At 34.5% G+C, this 21,252-nt stretch overlaps 1 protein-coding gene and 1 long non-coding RNA gene across 2 annotated transcripts in view; both read left to right on the top strand.

Annotated features, from left to right (window-relative positions):
- LOC128211652 (BTB/POZ domain-containing protein KCTD9-like) overlaps positions 1-21,252 on the top strand; it is a 148,580-nt gene that overhangs the window by 103,446 nt on the left and 23,882 nt on the right. The window contains exons 8-9 of the mRNA XM_052916661.1: positions 7,453-7,548; positions 10,549-10,698. Of these exons, the coding sequence (XP_052772621.1) occupies positions 7,453-7,548; positions 10,549-10,698 (246 nt within the window). The remainder of the gene's footprint in view (positions 1-7,452; positions 7,549-10,548; positions 10,699-21,252) is intronic.
- Positions 13,772-19,007, top strand: LOC128211656 (uncharacterized). Its single transcript, XR_008257333.1, has 4 exons — positions 13,772-15,313; positions 16,267-16,385; positions 16,711-16,786; positions 17,113-19,007. It is a non-coding gene; the product is annotated as an uncharacterized LOC128211656 (long non-coding RNA).

Consider the following 21,252-nt stretch of genomic DNA (forward strand, 5'->3'; position numbering starts at 1 on the left):
CTATACAGGGAATATTTATCCGCCAGGAACTAGCGATCCAGGAACTTGTAAATCAACTGATTATAGCTGTCTGATAAAACAAAAGCTGTCTATCCAACAGTGATTCAAATAATACTAGTTGTCCATCACACATTCTGTCCAACAAGCAGTCCAAACAACACTGGTGGTCCAACCAACACTTCCGGTCCATCCATTTATAGTAACTGTTGTTCAACCAACACGTATGGTCCATCCAATATAGCGGTCCAGTAAGCAATAGATGCCCAATCAACAATAGAGTTTCAACAGGCACTAGCTTACATCATGTTGCTACCAATCTAGCAGCCCAACCGATTGTAGTGATGTTCTACATTGAAAGTGATGGTCTCAGTAGATAACATCAGCATATTTGAATCATATCTGTAAAGAAAAGAATGGAACATTAAAAGTATATTTTTTATAAAAAAAATAAGTTACTTTCAGACTTATTTATCTAAAAAATTTATTACATAGTATTATAGCACACAGAGCAGTATAAATAACATAATTTATATTGATGATGATTTATATATGTTCATTCATAAGACTATTAAATAGTTATACTGTACCTGGTAATATACATACAGATTCCTCATTATAGATTATCATAATTACATGTCAGATAGTAAAACAGCTTAATGTATTATTTGTGTTAATTTTCAAAACAAAGGTTTTAGAATAGATATTTTTTGTTATTAATAATACTCCAATAAGAATAGTAACCGCAGTCTTTTCTGAACCATCTACCCTACCCACCAGAACTAAACTGTCCAGGTAAACAATCAAGCGATTTATAGCTCATGACATTCAAATTATATCACAATAATGTAATATAAAATCATTTAAATGACAAATCTAATAAAAATAAATAAATAATAACAAACCTGGAACGATAATTAGTCCATATTTATCGCTGTTATAACCCGGAAGTCACTCTGCCGCAAAGGATTATCCGGGTGAGCTAAAACCCGGTACCAGGTATCGATATCGAGAAAAGCCGTTATCACAGTTTATGATACCGGATTATGTTGATACTGTGTTATTTAAAGTATGCATTGGTTGTCAAAAAGCAATTAATAACGGACCGTGGATACTTGAATTTATCATCTGATATTAACCCTGATATTAACATAATTCGGTATCAGAAAGTGATACCGGATACCGGGGGATACCAGGTACTGGATACCAGGTTTTTAGCACCAGCCTGCAAATCCGATGAATGTTTTTCATCGGCTTAAACTTATTCAGAGATGTTTACACCAATGTTTTTACAACTATTGCGATGTCCTCTGCTTTTAATGATTTGCCGCGATAAAGTTTCATCGGCGGAAATAAAAACAAAACGAAATCACAATTTTATTTTTATTTCAAAAATGAGTTTTTTTGAGCGGCGGTGTTCGTAAAACATAGAATCAAATAAAAAAGGCCTTAGAGAGTTAAAGGGACTGTACACCAGATTGGCACCAAAAAAAGTTTCCTTCTGTAATGAATCTCAAGACAATTATTTAATAAAATGTTTTAATCTTTGATATCATAATTGTATAAAAAATACCAACATGTATAATAAAAATCAAGTCGGAGACCGGGTTCGGATCAGTGTTGCCAAAATTGCAGTCCAGTGTTGTATCCACTGTGCTACGAAGGCTTACCCTAAACGGTTGGAATATTTAAGCTATATACCTAACTTGGTAATATCACGTGATAGCATTGACTAGCCAATCACGCATAAGGAATTAACTCTACTAGTAAGACATACCTAGTAAACTTTTTTAATGGAAAAATACGAAAAAACTGCGAAAAGTAATTTAATTGTAAACTATGTGGTACTTCAGTAGGTAAGTTTCAATGCATTGTAGACATCAATACCAAGTTTATGTCATTTTTCGACAATTTTCTTTTCTTTTTTTCGCTATTTCATCAAGTACGAAGTACAGCCCCTTTAAGATGATGGATTAGTCTAATTGAATGATTAAGCTAGACTTACCTTTAAAGAAGGGAAGGTGAAGGTTGATCATAATTTCATCCAACACAAAAATCCCTCTGAGCTCACACAGATAACCGAGGCAGCTTATCAGCACACCAAGGTGGTCATATTTTAGAGTATCTCTATTTTGCTTGCCAAAATTGCAATATTTTAAAAGAAATTCAAATTTGGGGTTTGGGTAACTTGGGCGGGCGTGAGAGCTCAGAGTGATTTTTGTGTTGGATGAAATTATGATCAACCTTCGCCTTCCCTTTTTTAAAGGTAAGTCTAGCTTAATCATTCAATTTCATCCAACACATAAAATCCCTTCTGAGCCCCACAGATAATTCAGAGATAATTTCTGAAAAAAAATTGTATCCAACAAAATAGCAAAATCTTTACAGATCTTTATTTTGTATTATATTTGTATATATGTTTGCCGTCAAAGTACATGATGATAGCATAATTAGTCCGTCAAGTATCACATTCTGTAGTAATGTTTTTGTTGAAATGACTGTTTTTTTTATAATATTTAGCAAAAGTTTTTTCATTACTCCAACCTGCTGTATTAATAATGTCAGTTAGCGGAACCCCTTTTTCAAATGCAAATGATGTGGCTGCCGCTCTTGTGCTATGTGCCTTATATTTTGTTGAAACACCTGCTTTCAATAAGGTAAGTTTTATCCAACGAGTAATTAAGTTTGTTTGGACACTTTGGCATGTGGCTTTGTTGTTGAAACAAGTAAGCTGTCATCTTTCCTAAGATATTTCGTTCTGTCAATGTATTCATTCAAAGTTTTTACAATGCATATATTTTCATTTGTCATGTATGAATTTAACAAATTCCAAATGGACACCTGGCCGACTTTGCTTGATCAGTTCTGAAACGTGTATAACAATGCCTTCGGCAGTTTGATGAATATCCGACAGTTTGATAACATGAAGTGTTTGACAATGTTAAGCTGTTATCAGAAGAAACAGCATGCATAGTTTGCAAGATAGGTACAATAATGACCCTGTATCTATTTGTTTCAAATATTGTAATACAGTCTTCACATCCCAAGTGTTTTTGTACTTTGGCAATGATGGTTTCTCATTGAATACCCCTTTCATAAACCTTCTTAACACTTCATCATCGTGAATATTTGTATTTCAAGTTAATCTTAGAAAACAACTTATAGCCGACCTTGCAGTATTTAATGTGGAGTAGCTTAATCCTTGTACAAACAATTGTGTAATAAAGCTAACAACCACACTTATAGGTGCACTAAAGGGATTTGCCTTCCCTTCACAGAAACGTAACCATTTTGTAATTTAAGTGTTATACTGGAGTTTTGTCCCTTGTCTCCAGGAGTTGAGAATGAGGTCTTGAGCTGTTTCCGAAATGCCTGAAAACAGCTAAGCGCATCTTTTTTAATGGATGTTGTTTGTTTGGTTTGTGCACTAATTTCAAAACGTTCTGGGTGTTTGGTAACACTAATACATTGTTTTTTGTTAACTTCAAAAGATCTGGCCAACAACTTTGCGTTGGCCAAATTGGCGCGACAAGAATTGCCTGCGTTTTGTCTCCTTCCACCTTTTGAAGAATCCTCAACAGTAGACTGAAAGGAGGGAACATATAAAATAAATGCCCTGACCATTGTTAAGTAAATGCGTCTACAGCAAATGATTTTGGTTCAGGATGTCTCGATACAAATTTCTTCAGTTTGGTGTTCAATCCTGAAGCAAATAAATCTATCTTCATCAGTGAGGGAAATGTAATTTCAATTTATTGAAGACCCCTTGGTCCAATGACCATTCAATATCATCATAAGTGGATCTACTGAGTTTGTCTGCTGTTTTATTTTCCGTGCCCGCTATGTGGGAAACTGATAATTGAATCTTTCTGTCAATGCACCAAAACCATATTCTTCTTGCAATACTATCTAATGATTCAAATTTCCCCCCATACTTATTAATATACGCACAACTTGTTGTATTATCTGTATACAGGCGAATATGTTTATTTGTAACGGTTTTACATAAAGTTATGAGTCCTATTTCGCAAGCTTTTAATTCCAAAACATTTATGTGAAATGTTTGATCAACTGGACTCCAATATCCACACGTTTTAGAACCAGTTGTTACATTGTATGCGCCATACATATCGTTGGATGCGTCTGTATAGATAACAATTTCTGGACTTTTTGATCCGATGTTTTTGTAACTGTTTTCAACACTATGTATCCACCACTGTAAAGAAACATCTATGCTTCTCGGCACGTTCATAAAGCTATCAAAATTACCTCTATGCTTTTTCAATTGGATTTCTTTATCTTTTCAAGAGACCTAATGTATAAAGGAGTGTGTTGAACACCTGGTTCTGCCGCGATTAGTTTACCGATCAGTTTAGTAAAGTTTCTTATTGTTGTTCTACTGGTAAAAAGCATGTCTCTACATACTGCGATAATATCATGGCATTTCTCCTTCGTCAACCATACTGTCATTGAGACTGAACACAATACAAAGCCTAAAAATATAATCTTTGTACATGGAATAAGAACGGACTTTTCTAAATTTACCGTTAAACCCAGGTTGTCCATTAATTTTACGGTATCAATTACATTCTGTGTACACGATTCGAAGTTATCTCCGGCCAAACATGAATCATCGATAAAGTAAACACTACTGTGACCAATGGACCTGAGATAAGCAAATACTGGTTTCATCAATTTTATCCAAATTCTAGGGCTGCATGAATATCCCATGACTAGCGCGGTAAACTGCCACATTCGACCCTCGAAGATAAACCAGAAATATTTACAATCTTGTTCTCTGATTCGAATTGAAAAGTAAGCGTCCACAGATGCAAGATAACAATCTTTTCGGACCATGTTAATTGCTGCTCGTAAAGATTCCATCTTAAAATGTAATTTTTCATCATAATGTTCATTGAAGTACTTGAGATTTAGTATTACGCGTACGCGTCCATCTTTTTTTCGGTCTGATAAAAATGGTAGAAATAAATTCATTGTTTGTGGTTTCTGGTGCCTTTTCAATTATTTCAATTATTTTACATTCCAAAAAATCTATATAATTCATTGCGAATTTTAGTATTGTAATCGTCCGAAAAATTTAATCGGTTTTGGAACATATTTTTGTTGCGGAATGTCGGATAGCTCTATACTGCAACCTGTTATAGTATTAAGTATCCATTTGTCTCTAGTAATTGTTTCCCATACATTGATATTATCCCCAGTTTTTCCAGCTCGAAAATTTTCAGCTGTATTGCAAAAACGTACATTGATAAAAACTTTTGACACTCATTCTCAACAATGCATCTTCTTAATTCCTCCTATGAATAGGAAGAAATGCAACATGAAAAAAAACAAGAAAATACAGATATTATTTTCGGTTTGTTTTTGTGTACTTATGTTGTTGGCGTTTCCACGGATGTTGATAGTTTGTCTGTGCTTGATTGTTGCGAGGAGGGTAAGCAGTGAACTTTCTGTTGTTGTATGGTCGGTGCCCCCCCTCCTCTTTTCGATAAAAAAGGCTTGTGTGGTTGATCTGGTGTTAGTTTTGCCTTGGTTTCTTTCATTTTTTATTAATATCTTCTTCCAGTCTGTCCCCAAATAGCATTGCTGCTGAGGGTGGGTTGTCACACAATTTTTCGTATGCCGGTAGTAAATTGATTTTAATCTTTTGTCTCCGATTTTCGTTTGATGAGACAACTCCCTGCGCTAGGATTTTGAAAATATTACCAACGAATTCTTTATTTTCCTTGTTACTGTCTGTTTTGATAGTTTGCATCAATTTCACAACTGGAACAAGAGCCTGACAAAGTGTGGCTTGAAATTTCTGCTGCCCATAATCGTAGGCCTTTGTTTCTGGTTTAAACTCACAGATTCCACAGTATCTCTGTCAACTTTGGTTACTTCAAGATTTTCAATGTTTTTTGGTCTTTTGTGTTTGTTTCGAAGATCTGTCATTTTTTCCTCTTTTGTTTTTGATCTTAATGATTTATTTACCACCGTTGTCAATTCATCTTGAACTCGATCTCCAGTTTCTATGTCCTGGATGAAGAAATCTGACAGGGCATCCCATACATTTACTTCCCCATCGCAGAACCCTTCAATCTTATCAGTAAGAAACTGATCAATATCATCCTCATCTGAGCTCTCATAATCTTTATCAAGGCAGATCTGTTTCTCACACGGCGAGGGGTCATCACTTTCTTGGGAATTCCCCCGTTTTGAAGAGGTGACCTCTCTTTGTAAGCATTTCATGCTCTCCATCATCTGTCCATACATCTTGATAATTGGTTCCATTCGGGAAACCCTGTTGATGAAGATGACGTGCTATTCCCCATTTTTGTCAGCCTATCAAAAAGGCTCTCTGGAGGCGCATGTGCGCTGTTACTTCCACCAAATCCGCCTGAAAGGTAATATTTCTCTGTGTACTTTTCTCTTAATATATATATATACGAATTTCTAGGACTTGGTATACATCTGATTTGTTTACTTTTTGTAGAGTATCATTTGTATTCTTTATTACGACGTGGGATCCGTCGAATCATTTATATGAAATGCAACAAATAGGACGTGGTATCTGTCATATACTTAAATGTAATACATTTACTCATGACGTGGGATCCGCCGTTTAATTCCATAAAATATCCGACGGATGAATTAATAATATACATGTAATTCAGACGTGGTATCCGTCGTATAATGTGATAAAATACTTGTTATCCCGACGTGGTATCCGTCTGATAATCTTATAAAATACATGAAATCCTGACGTGGTATCCGCCGTATAAATTAATAATATACATGTAATTCCGACGTGGTATCCGTCGGATAATTTGATAAAATACATGTAATCTTGACGTGGTATTCGTCGGATAATTTGACAATACACATGTAATTCTGACGTGGTATCCGCCTTATATTTAAGATAAAGAACATCTTTTATTTTCCAATTCCACCAATATAATTTTTCATTCGACGTAAATCGTCGTATATGAACAAATTTGAAATGTGGTCTCCAATTCAAATACATTTGATACAACTGTGTAATCGTGTCGTTAAGTTTTCGTCTTGAAAAAGAATGCAATATACGTTCTCTGTACTATCAGTAATTATTTCAATTATTGATTTTCATCAAACCAACAACTAAACTATTATTAACTAATTCATTCCTCGAGCATTGCATATTAATATACCCGCCATATATGTACCTCTGCTTCCACATTCATGCTTGCTCTATCATAAATAATATCCGCTATTTTCACTATATTATTAGTTTCTAAGAATTGCTGTGAGCAAATTTCGCTGACCATCCTTGGTGCGCTGTAGCCTCGTTATGACCACCTTGGTGTTCTGATAAGCTGCGTCGGTTATCTGTGGGGCTCAGAAGGGATTTTATGTGTTGGATGAAATTTGCTTCTATAAGATACTTCCAAAACATCTACTCCACTTTTTATACAGAGAGAGCAACCGGCAGATGAGGACAGTCCTATTGTTAGACGAGAGTTTGTTCTTAAACTACTGGCAACCTCTACAGACAAAGAGCTGAGATGTCAGGTATATGTACAAATCATTAATGCCACACCAAATTGATGTTTCGTTCGGCGGATCTACTGCTCCTATTTTTTTGAAAATGTAAAAAAAAAAATAATAATTTTTTGGTGCCTATATTTTAATCAACAGCCAGATTTTGGTTGAAATAAAAAAAATAAAGGCTGGAGAAATAATCAATTAATATAATTTTTCTACGCTAGTGAAATTGTTTTTGTAGAGGGAAGTAACCAATGTGTGGTGTTTTATACTGTATATCGATCAGTTCTATAGTATTCAGGTTCCAAAAAATTCAATCAAAATGGCGGCTTTTGGTATAAACACTATGGCTCAAATTTTGGAAATTTAATCTTATTTTTTACAATGAATGTGTTTTGACCATGCTGGAAGTCATTGTTCATCGTCTCATGCACTAATGGATCATTAATTGAATCAATAATTATTCAATTAAACATGTGTATCTGACACTGGTAGCTATAATATTGGGTTATTAGGGATTATTTTTGGATGGAAATCGGAATGATGAACAATGACTCAATTAAGTATTATTTGATTCAAGTCAAAATACAAGTGGCTAGAATTTTACCGTTTGACATTGATGCTGAAAAAGACAACTTCACTTAACAGGAACATGGGTCATTGTTTGGTCCAAATGATGTATCAAAGTCATTTTTGACGAATTCTGACAAAACAACAGTTTCAAACAAATATCTTTTCACAGCGATATTAATATGGATAGACCAAAAAATAGGTAAGGCTAACATAAGATAATCACTTTAATTTTTATTTCATTATACAGCATAATCGGGGATTTCTAAAACATCTCACTGACCATAAAAGTACTCTGAACATACCCTTGTACTTTTCATTTCCATTAGCAAATGCCATTGCATTTACTGTGATATTCAAAACGAAATTAAGTCAAGAAATTTAAATGTATATGGATTGTGATGTTTGATGATGCCAGTGTAAAATATGATTTTAAAACATCCGAAATCAGTCCTTAAATGAATGTCTAATTACAGTTGCAAATGATGTTAAAGTGATTCAAGTACATTTATAGAAGTCTTTTCAAACTTTCTCCTTAAAGCAGCGTTCTTTTTTATTACAAAATTAATGATTGTCATACTTAAAATATGTTTTAATTAAATTAGAAATTTGGTTTATCCATATAATGTGTGTACTAAAAACGGATGAATAAATAGTATGTATTTAGACATTTTCCCAATGTCCTTTTAAGGTTCAGTTCTAGATTGCATTCAAATGGGTTTAAAGGCAATTTTATTGAAAAATCTCTCCTATTTATATTGATTATAAGAAAAAATAAATTTCGCTCTTAGCTCGCTTCAGTTTTTATGGAAACTGACAAAATTGTAATTTAGTTGTTTTTTTCTCTCGCTCGCTCCATTTTTTTTTTGAGAAAAATCCGAGGAACGAAACATTAGTTTGGTGTGGCCTAAGCTTGTTACTCTTTAATACTTCTATTTTTGCCTTTCTTAAACTTCAATATCAGAAATTTTACTAACTCATAATTTTCTTTTGTAGGTTATGATTTATGATAATACGCATTTTTACTTATATGGATATTCACGCATTATCGTTATCTTCATAGATAAGTATTTTACGTATCATAATATGTAGGGTCATTTATTTTCATACCTGTTGCTTGTTTATTTGCTTTAAATGCTTTGTTATGAAGTATAAACATTGATAAATACAATGCACTAAAAAATCACTTATTAGCTCTACTTGCCAAACGCGATCATCAGGTAATGTGCACGCAGTATGTGCGTCCGTGCGTCTGTAAACAATTTCTTGTGAACACGATACAGTCTTAAGTTTTGATTGTATCTCGAAACTTGTACAGTATTTAGATATCCGTCAGAGCTCAGTTCCTTTCGAAAACCAGCCAGATCCACCCATGCATGCCTAGGTTGAAAGTATAAAAAAAATCGCTATTTTTAGCTAAGTCTATTTTTAGCCAAGCCTACATGTAAAGTCAAGTCTAGGATTAAAGGATGACAACTTGCTTTTTGGTTGTGCAGTTGGTTTTGTGTCTTACTCTCCCTTGTCTTTTTGAAAGGCCAAAGGCCATTTTTAAGTGTCTGTCGTTCGCGCATCCATCTAGACACAATTGCTTGTGAATGTTGGGTCAAATTATGCCCCTGGGGTCATTACTGGCCATCCCCCAGGGTTCATTGGTTTTGTATACTTAAATTGGGAATGTTTGAAAATCTTTTTGTCTGAACCAGCTATGCAGACTCTTGCTATTTTGAATAAGGCATAATTTAGTGGTCCGCTACCATGGTTGTTCAAATTATGCCCCTGGGGTCAAAACTGGCACTGCCCCGGATGTCACAAGTTTCCTAGAGACTTATTTAAGAAATATTTTCAAAATCTTCTTGTTTCAAACCACAAGGCTCATACCTTTGATATTTGTTGTGGAGCATCATATGATGACCGTCTAGAAAAAAACAGTTGAAATTATGCCTCTGGGGCCAAAGCTGGCCCAACCCCTTTTGACCTACTTTTTTTAATTTTAAAGCTACAGTAATGAAATTTTGACCATGTGTACAGTTTTGCAAACGAGCATCAATGTTGTCCTCGGATGACCTTGACTTTGACCTTTTGATCTAACTTTTTTTATTTTTAAAGCTACAGAAATAAAATTTTGACCATGAATACAGTTTTGAAAGCAAATATTTTTTACGTCAGATGACCTTTACTTAGCACATATTAAAATAGTTCATGTAACTAATCTGCTTACAACACTTTCTGTCCTCAGATGTTGAGCGTGCAACATTTTCAGCTAACGCAAACACAAAACATGAACTATATGTTTGTAACCTATTACCCATACATACATGCTCTGGATTGAAAATGACCACAAGAGCCATGCCAGTAGAGTATAGGCCCTCATGGACCTCTTGTTTAATGCATTATACATAGATTACATAAAGGTAGTATTCCCGCACATTAATGTAAAAGAGTGGTTGTATGTTTCAGGGCCTCAACTTCACTGGAGCTAATCTCTCAAAGCTAGATTTGCGGGGCGTCAACTTTAAGTATGCAATTCTTAAAGATGCCAACCTTAGTGGAGCCAACCTTTCTTTCTGCAACTTTGAGAGGGCTGATTTGTCTCATGCTGTTATTGATGTAAGTAATTGGAGTGATATCTGAGAGGTTGCGAAACACCATTCATATATGTACACATATAAATAGCAGTTGTTTTGTGTTGTTTTATTTTGCCAAATCTGTTTCAAACATGTTCTTGTAAGTTACAAGTTAGGCTCATCAGATTGTATCAATAGGTTGTACACATATTTAGAAGTTTAAATTGTCTAGCCAATAGTCTGTACACATATTTAAAAGATTAAACTGTCTTACCAATAGCCTGGACACACATTAAGAAGTTTAAACTGTCTCACCAAAAGCCTGGACACCAGTTTAAATGTTTAACCGTCTGGCCAATAGCCTTGACACATATTTAGAAGTTTGAACTGTATCACCAATAGCCTTGAAACACATTTAGAAGTTTAAACTGTCTAGCCAATGGCCTGGACATATATTTAAAAGTTTAAACTGTCAAGCTGGACACTAATTTTAGAGCCTTGACACATATTTGGAAGTTTTAACTGTCTCGCCAACATCTTTTACACATGTTTAAAAGTTTAAACTGTCTGGCCAATAGACTTGATACATGTTTAGAAGTTTAAACTGTCTTCCTAATAGCCATAAACCACAAAATTAGAAGTTTAAACTGTCTCACCAATAGCCTGGCACACGTTTAGAAGTTTAAACTGTCTCGCCAATAACCTTGACAAATATTTAGAAGGTAAAACTGTCTAGCCCTTTGCCTTGACACATGTTTGGAAGTTTAAACTGCCTCACTAATAACCTTGATACATGTTAAAAAGTGTAGACTGTCTCCGCCAATAGCCTTGATACATGTAAAGAATTGTAAACTGTCTCCCTAATAGCCTTGATACATGTTAAGAAGTTTAAACTGTCTCCGCCAATAGCCTTGATACATGTTAAGAAGTTAAAACTGTCTCCCTAATAGCCTTGATAAATGTTTAAACTTCTTTTAACTGTCTCTGCCAATAGCCTTTATACATTTGAAGAAATTTAAACTGTCTCCACCAATAGCCTTGATACATGTTAAGAATTGTGTACTGTCTCCCTAATAACCTTGATACATGTTAAGAAGTTTAAAATGTCTCCCTAATAGCCTTGATACATGTTAAGAAGTGTAAACTGTCGCCACCAATAGCCTTGATACATGTTAAGAAGTGTAAACTGTCTCCCTAATAACCTTGATACATGTTAAGAAGTTTAAAATGTCTCCCTAATAGCCTTGATACATGTTAAGAAGTTTTAACTGTATCCCTAATAGCCTTGATACATGTTAAGAAGTTTTTAAACTGTCTCTGCCAATAGCCTTGATACATGTTAAGAAGTGTAAAATGTCTCCGCTTAAATAGCCTTGATACATGTTAAGAAGTTTAAACTGTCTCACCAATAGCCTTAATACATGTTAAGAAGTGTAAACTGTCTCGCCAATAGCCTTGATACATGTAAAGAAGTTTAAACTGTCTCCCTAACAGCCTTGATACATGTTTAGAAGTGTAAACTCTCTTGCCAATAGCCTTGTCACACAATTAGAAGTTTAAACCATCTTACCAATAACCTTGACGCATATTTAGAAGTTAAAACTGTCTCGCCCTCAGCCTTGACACATGTATAGAAGTTTAAACGTGTACAAATTTAACGTAAAGATTTTTATGCTGCCCGAAGGGAGGGAACATAGTTGACGCTTTGTTGTTCCCTTGGTCTGTTTGTCACACTCTTGTCAGGAAAATAATCTTAAAACTACTGATGGTATTGAAATAAAGCTTGGTACGTAAAAGGTGCAGTCAAAAAGTTCCCGGACTATCTTTGTACTGTTTTCAGTTTTTGGAATAGAAAAAATGAAATTGCATCAAACTAAAGCAGAAACTATATTCTACAGGACTGTAAATATATTTCTTTTTAATCACACATGAAACAATTGTTTTTTACATAGCAAATAAGCATAACTCACACTGTACGGATCACTGTACAGTTAACGTTCACTAATGAAATTACGTCAGCCTAGGCGCTTGTATGCTAGTCAATGTTTTTCAAAGTATATTGCCCTTGAAATTCAATGCATTTTCTGTGTCAGTCTACCCACTTATTAAAAATATCTGTGTACCACCCCTTTTCGTAGCTGCTTTCCACCAACCTGATAGCAAATTTCATGTTTCTTTTTAAGATTCAAATCTGCAACCTCATCAGTTGGCCTTTAATCTTAGAAAAACACAAAAGTCCAAAGACATAAGGTCAGGACTATAAGGTGAATATTGCAGTCTTTCATACCCCTAAAAATATATTGTTAGTAATGTGTCTTCAGCCCGATGTGCAGGTGCGTTGTCTTGATTAAAGATCAAATTTTGCAGTCCGGACGTTTCTTTCTCAATGCGTTCGTGAGATGTCTCTGCACGAACTAAAATGTCACAAACATATGATAACTCAATATGCACCCAAATCAAATTCATATTCAATGGAACTGTACAGGTAGCTTTATTGCATGACCCTTTACAAATATAAAACAAGGCATCGTCATCAGTAAAGATATGTTTAAATTGCAACATTTTTATTAATGCTTTATTACAGAGTTGTGGCCCTTTGCTTAGGTAAGCATTTTAGGGTCATCATGGCCCTCTTGATCTTTCAAAATATGGATGTTATATTAGTAATTTTGCTTACAAAATGTAAAAATATTGTCAGGATTTGTGTGTGACAAGTATCGTAATGATCAGACATCGGAATTGTGCAATACATAACCAGTCCGGGAACTTTTTAACTGCACCTTGTATATATATGGCAATGAGAGGAAGTGCAGTGCTTAAGAACAATAATCATATCATGCATATTTATTAAGTTATCTCCCCTTAACCATTTTTTCATAACTGGTGTTTGTTTGAGCCAATTTACTTCAAAACAACTGATGGAATTGAAATAAAACTTATAAAATAAACCGTATATATAGATAGATGGCATTGAGAGGAAATGCAGTGCACAAAAACTATAATACTATCAGGCATATTTATTGAGTTATCTCCCCTACACATTTTTTTCATAAATTGTACTTTTTCAGGAAATTAATTTCAAAAAATAAATGACTAAAAACTGATTTTTTAGCTCTCATTGGCCAAAGGCCAGAAGAGGTTATGCGATGGTAATGTGTACGTAGTATGTGGGTCTGTGCGTCCGTGCGTATGTAAACAATTTCTTGTTAATGTGATACAGTCTTTAGTTTTGATTGTATCTCGATGAAACTTGTACAGTATTTAGATATCAATTAGAGCTTGGTTCTTTTTGAAAACCAGCAATATCCGCCTATGCATGCCTAGATTATGAGCCTTGAAAGTTTTAAATTAAAGAAATGCTATTTTTAGTTAACTTATTTTTAGTCTGCATGAGCAAATTCTATTTTTAGCCAAGTTTACATGTACATCTAAATTCAAGGCTAGGATTAAGGGGGACAATTTGCTTTTTGGTACTGCAGTTGATTTTGTGAATTACCCGGTACTCTGCCCTGTTCTTGTTGAAAGCCCAATTTTTTTTAGCCCTAAGTGCATCCATCTCAGCACAATTGCCTGTGAATGTTTGTTCAAATTGATCAATGTTGTCCTCGGATGCCCTTGACTTTGACCTTTTGACCAACTTTTTTAAATTTTTAAAACTACAGAAATTTTTACCATGAGTACAGTTTTGAAAGCATTTTTTTGTCAGATGACTTTTACTTGGCACATATTAAAATAGTTCATGCAACTAATCTGCTTACAATACTTTCTGCGCTCAGATGTTGAACGTGCAATGTTTTCAGGTAACCCAAACACAAAATGTGAACTTTATGTCTGTTGCCTTTTACCCATATATACATGCTCTGGATTAAAAATGACCACAAGAGCCATGCCAGTAGAGCATAGGCCCTTTTGGGCCCCTTGTTTAAAGAATTATTTTATTGCTGTACAATCATTGAAGATATTGAAACTTCTTAAACTTATTCACAGTAATAATGCTCTTTTTGTAACAAGTTATATAACTCAAACTTAAATACTGTAAGAGTTAAGGCCCTTTGTAACTTTTAAAACAAATACTTATTTTTTCATTTTTTACACCCCACATTTAAGATTGTATTCATTTGTGGATGGGAACGCGATTTTGATCATTGTGGCGCTAACGTGAATAACGAGAAAAAGCGAGAATCAAATCGCGCACTCTTTTCCCCTTGATTTTTCATGGTATTTTCGAGCTTAAAACTTAGTTATTTGTTGTCAACATAAAAAAAAACACGTCAATTTCAGCAATAAACCCTCTGAAACACTATTTATTGACGTTTAGTTGATCATAACCTTTGAACGTGTGTTTAATTTACCGAAAGAGTTGGTCAGCTGTTCGGCTTTTGGACTTTGGCAACTACGTTTGTATGACGGTAAGGTGCAAACATTTCTGGTCGATGATGTAAGGCGTTTTTGAAATAAAAACAGTATTATTTTATTTTTTTGAAACGAAAGAACATTGATCAGAATATGCTTGATCATGAAATGGTTGTTTATAACCGATATTTGTTAACATTCTGACAAACAACGAAGTAACCGAGACACCGTTTCCCAGTTTATCACGAGGAACATCCGGTGTTAAACTTCAACGTTTCTTGGTTTAAATTGTGGAATTTCAAGTGGTAAGTACAAATAAAATGTTATTTAATCATTAATGATTATTTTTAATCAGTATAACACAATCTACAAGCTTGATAAGTAATTTGACAGTACTTTCACATGGCAATCAAAGTAATTGTCAAAACCCGGAAGTGAATTCTGCGAATTGTTTTGTTGTTAGCAACCGATAATGACCGCCAAGGTTAAATGTTAAACGTTGTCACAGGCCTCGACGGTACCTTATGAAAAAGAATATATTCAAAATGATGATCCAGATTTTGCAAATGAACAACTTTAACTTGACAATCTTTATTATAAATGAATTTGTGCAGTCTTCTCAAAGTCAAAATATAAAAGATTCAGATGAAAGGTCAATTTTATGTTTGATAAATAATGATGATTTTGATTGTGAAATGAACAAGAGTCTGATAGTGGACATGATGTTTCTGAGACTAATTTCAACGACATAAAAAAATGTAAAATAGTTATGATGGTACTCTGAGAGCTGAAGATGTCAAGGAGATTCAAAATGTAAACAAACTGCAGTGTGCATACTACTATCATTTGAATGTTACTGAATAACGGTTCGGATCACCTGTTTTCATAAAGTAAAATACTATTTGATTTTTTATTTGCTATCATTATTGTCTTTGAAGATGTATACCTAGTAGAATTCATTTGTATGCGTGATTGGCTTGTCGATGTTATCACCTGATATTACCAAGTTAGGTATATAGCTTAGATATTCCAAAGGTTTAGAGTAAGCCTTCGTAGCACAGTAGATACAACATTGGACTGCAATTTTGGTGAATCCGGATCGAACATTTACATTTTGGTATTTTTTTTACAATTATGATATCAAAGAGTAAAACATTTTATTAAATAATTGTCCTGAGATTTGTTACAGAAAAAAACTGTTTTTGGTGCCAATCTGGTGTTTAGTCCCTTTAACAATAGTTAACATTTATTTGTACAGGAAAGTAGACATTTTATCTGGTGGACGAGGCCGAATTGCCGGGGAAAGGAAGTGACAGTGTCGTGAGCCTGGCCCACCACTACTTTCAGCACTATGGTGTCGGTGAAAAACATGCTGAGGTATTTAGTGCTTCACCCATTTAAATTATCTATAGAATTTTAATGGATTAAAGGTTCTAACAGCTTATGCAAACTTTATCCTTATTGCTGAGAAGAGATTATGAGAATCAATAGTGAATATAAAAGATGATGAAACTTAACATATTTTACACCATGAAACACATTCTTACTCAGATTTTTTTTTCCATTTCACATTCGATGATTGATAACGATTGGATATTTGGATTCAACCATGGCTTATGAAATGTGTCCATCAATATAACATTGCTTTCTTCATGTACTGCATATAGCTTAAAAAAGAAAAAAAATGTATTAAATTTTCCAGGTTTATTTCGATAATGCTGTCGGCCAAAACAAGAACAATGCTGTGCTTTGGTATGCCATGTGACCTGTAATGACAGGTAAGTTTTCTTATCTGTTAATTATTGTTTGTCTGATTTTTTAGGACAAATGCACTGTCTTTTGAAATCAATCACATCATTGATATCTGCGATTGGTGCTTTAATTTTAAAGGATGCAGAACTGGATGAAGTTAAAGTGTAGTTGGCAGTAATTTGATATGAGGAATATGTTAACTAAATAAACATATGTTAACACTCCATTATTGTAAGATTTATATGTCTTGAAAACTTTATTATACCCTAGTTAAAATCATTTGCTTAGTTATATTTTTTGTGAATATAGATAAGTTTTATTTACACTAAACAGATCTTCCAACAATTTTCAGGATTGCATGAGAGTGTAACACTAAACACTATGTTGGCTGGGCACACCAAATTTGCTCCTGACTGTCACTTCGGCAACTGGAAGGTCCAGTGGCGATGTTGTAATGCCGAGAATCTTCAAGAAATTGCCCACACTGTTTTCACCTCTTCAAAGTCCGGCCACAACATCCCACACTTGGTTTATGACCCTCAACAGCCAATCACAGTTCACAGTTGGAAATCATTCCTAGATACATATTTCAAAACTCTAAAGAATATTACCAAATACCACCATTTCTATGTATCAAAACATAAACCAGGAGTTGTAGTATGCAAAGAGTTTGTAGATTCCTCAGAAATTGAAGTTATTCTTTTGAGGATGAGTCCAGAATGTGGTGTTTTGCCTGAAATAAAGCACGCAACGTGCCTAGATGCTGAACGTCAATCGTACCTTCAATATTCTTTTGGTCCATTCTTTAGATCTGAGTCATCAAGATCTGTAGTATGCCCTAAACCAACTGTGTAAAGTCGAAGTTTACTCATTTGTTGGTGAAATGTCGATTGTAGATCAAATGTTTGTGGCAAATATGAAAGAAATGAGTAAAAAATGGCTTATCACATGTAACCATAGCAACAGGCTGTTGTTTTATGTAGTTCTTTTATGTCATTTTGTACATATAATGAGCAATGTGTACTCTTTGTGTCTATGAATTAGTTTATGTGTTAGCTATAACAGACAGTTAAGTTAGTATTTCGGCATGGACACTGCATTTAAAATAAGAACATTTTTAGTGGACATTGTTTTCAAACTGGCTTACCAATGTGTAACAGAATGATCCATATCTTTTGATTTCTTTGTACAAAAATGACTAGAAACTTTAGTTTTTATACCTAAGATACTTGGTATCATTTACATGCCAATAACTTAAAACGCATTGTATATTGAGAACACATTATTTGTGGCAGACTTTGAAAATGATTGGAAATAGCATTTTCATTAGTAACCATAGCAACCGATTTTTGCTTTGACCTTTGTGGCCAATTTCTATGTCATTATAGACATTAGCAATGTGTACTTGCTATTTTAATGTTGAAGTTTATGTAACACTAGTAAAGATAAGTGATATATTTAAACAGGTATCTTGACATATATATAATATTTAAAATAAGAACAGTTTTGTTCACATTGTTTTTTATCCCTGTGTTTCATAATGTTTCATATGTTTTATAACTTTTGTGAAATTTAACGTGAAACTTTAGAGTTAATTTCTGTAAATACTTAGTATCATAAAGATGTCAATAACTTATAAATAAAAAAAAATTATGCGGACTTTCAAAAATGATTGGTAATAGCATTTTCATAAGTAACCATAGCAACTGAATTTTGCTTTGACCTTTGTTGTAAGTTTCTTTATCATTATGGACATTAGCAATGTATACTTGTTATTTTCCTTTTGTAGTGAATGTGATACTAGTAAAGATAGTTTTATATATTAATATTTTGACTTGTGTACTTCATTCAAAATAAGAACAGATTTAGCGAACATTTCGTTCAAATTGTGTTAAAGCTCTCTGTTACGAAATGTTCCATATCCATTGTTGTTTTTTTAATATTTGACTGACTAGTTCAGATTTTATTTCTGCAATTGCTTGGTATCATAAAAATGTCAATAACTTAAAACACAACTTTATGAAAAACATTATTTTTTGAGAAACATTTAGAAAATGAGTGAAAATGGCATTATCAATAGTTACCATAGCAACCAAATGCACTTATGAACTTTTCGTTAACTTTTGTAATCAAACTATGAGTGCTTATTGTTTCTATGCTAAAACTTATATGTTACATGTAAATAGTCCTTGACATGATACTTATCTGACATGGATATTTCATTCTAAATAAACACATTAGACCATACATTTTGTTCATTTCGATTTCTACACCCGTGTTACGAAAAGTACTATATTTTTTTAGTTTTTGTGAATTTTGACTTGAAACTTTGGATTTTTGTTCTAGAAATACTTGGCATCATAAAGGTTACAATATCTCAAAATGTCATTTTTGGGCCAGAATGATCATATTCCCATTCCCATCCACAATTTTGTAGTTTTACCTCGCTACAGCGAACAGGTCCATAACGTTGTCTGTAACTTGAGTACTGTTTGTCCAACTATTACCAAATTTGGTCAGAATGTGTATAGGCAGATCTTGGACAAGTTCCATAATCAGCCATTTCACTAGAGAGTTATCTCCCTTTAATTATAAAATGATGCCTAAAATATGTATTGTCTGATCAATAACTGAAGAAGCCTTTGACTAATCATCACCCAAATTGGGTCCGAATATATGGCGTAATATGTTAGACAAGTTTGATAACTAGTGATATCACTCAAGAGTTATCACCATTTGTCTTGTCCAATCAATAATTTACAAGCATTTGTCCAATCATCACCACATATGGTAGGAATATGTATGGGAATAATGCTTCTGACGAGTTTGATTACTAGACAAATCGCTGTAGTCATCCTAGAGTTATTGCCCTTTTATTGTAGCAATGTCTAGTGCAACATTAAAATTTTACACGGGTGAGCTGATATAGGCTACCTTGACCCCTTTGTTTTGTTTTTGTTCTTTATTCTGGGGGATATTCTTCCCTGCCAGGAGACAGGGGGGTGGATAAAAATTCCATGGAAATTATCTACTCTGTATGGGGATAAGACATGTATGATGTGATTATGTCTCCCCCTCTCTGGGGGAGACATATTGTTTTTGCCCTGTCCATCAGTCCGGTAGTCCGTCAGTCCGTCCGTACGTCACACTTCGTTTCCGATCGATAACTGGAAAACCGCATGACCTAGGATCACCAAACTTGGTAGGGAGGTTGGTCGTGAGGTGTAGAGGATCCCTATTGTTTTTGGGGTCACTAGGTCAAAGGTCAAGGTCGCGGCGACCCCCAATATAAAAAACATTTCTGCTCAAAATCTTGAGAACGGTTTGACCTAGGTTCACCAAACTTGGTAGGGAGGTTGGTCATGAGGTGTAGAAGATCCCTATTGTTTTTGGGGTCACTAGGTCAAAGGTCAAGGTCGCGGCGACCCCCAATGTAAAAAACATTTCCGCTCAATATCTTGAGAATGGTTTGACCTAGGTTCACCAAACTTGGTAGGGAGGTTGATCATGAGGTTTAGAAAACTCCTATATTTTGGGGGGTCACAAGGTCAAAGGTCAATGTCGCTGTGACCTCTAATGTAAAAAAATATTTCCGTGCAATATCAGGAGAATGCTTTGATCTAGGTTCACCAAACTTTGAAGTGAGGTTGGTCATGATGTCTAGATGATCCCAATTGTTTTGGGGGTAACAAGGTCAATAGTCAAGGTCGTGGTGACCTTCCATGTAAAAATCATTTGCGTGTAATATCTTTATGTCTCCCCCATTCATGGGGAGACATATTGTTTTTGCCCTGTCCGTCAGTCAGTCCATCAGTCTGTCAGTCAGTCAGTCAGTACGTCACACTTCGTTTCCGCCCAATAACTATAGAACTCTTAGACCCAGGAACTTCATACTTGGTATGCTAGTTGGTCATGACTAGTAGATGACCCCTATTGAATTTGGGGTCACTAGGTCAAAGATCAGGGTCAACGTGACCTTGAGGTGAAGAAACGGTTTCCACTCAATAACTAAAGATCCTTTGGGTCCAGGAACTTCATACTTGGTATGCTAGTTGTTCATGACTATTAGATGACTCCTATTGATTTTGAGATCAAAAGGTCAAAGGTCAAGGTTACCTTCAGGTAAAAAATGTTATGTTGGCAGTGACCTTAAGCTTAAAAATGGTTTCTGCTCAATAACTAAAGAAAGCTTGTACCCAGGAACTTCATAGTTGTTCATGACTAGTAGATGACTCCTATTGATTTTGAGATCAGTAGGTCAATGGTCAAGGTCACCGTGACCTTGAGGTGAAGAAACTGTTTCCGCTCAATAACTAGAGAACGCTTGCAACCAGGAATTTCATACTTGGTATGTTAGTTGGTCATGACTAGAAGATGACCCATATTGATTTTGAGATCACTAGGTCAAAGGTCAAGGTTGCCATGACCTTGAAGTGAAGAAAAAGTTTCCGCTCAATAACTAAAGATCCTTTGGTTTCAGGAACTTCATACT

This window comes from Mya arenaria, chromosome 12 (genome assembly GCF_026914265.1).
Source record: "Mya arenaria isolate MELC-2E11 chromosome 12, ASM2691426v1".
Taxonomy (NCBI): domain Eukaryota; kingdom Metazoa; phylum Mollusca; class Bivalvia; order Myida; family Myidae; genus Mya; species Mya arenaria.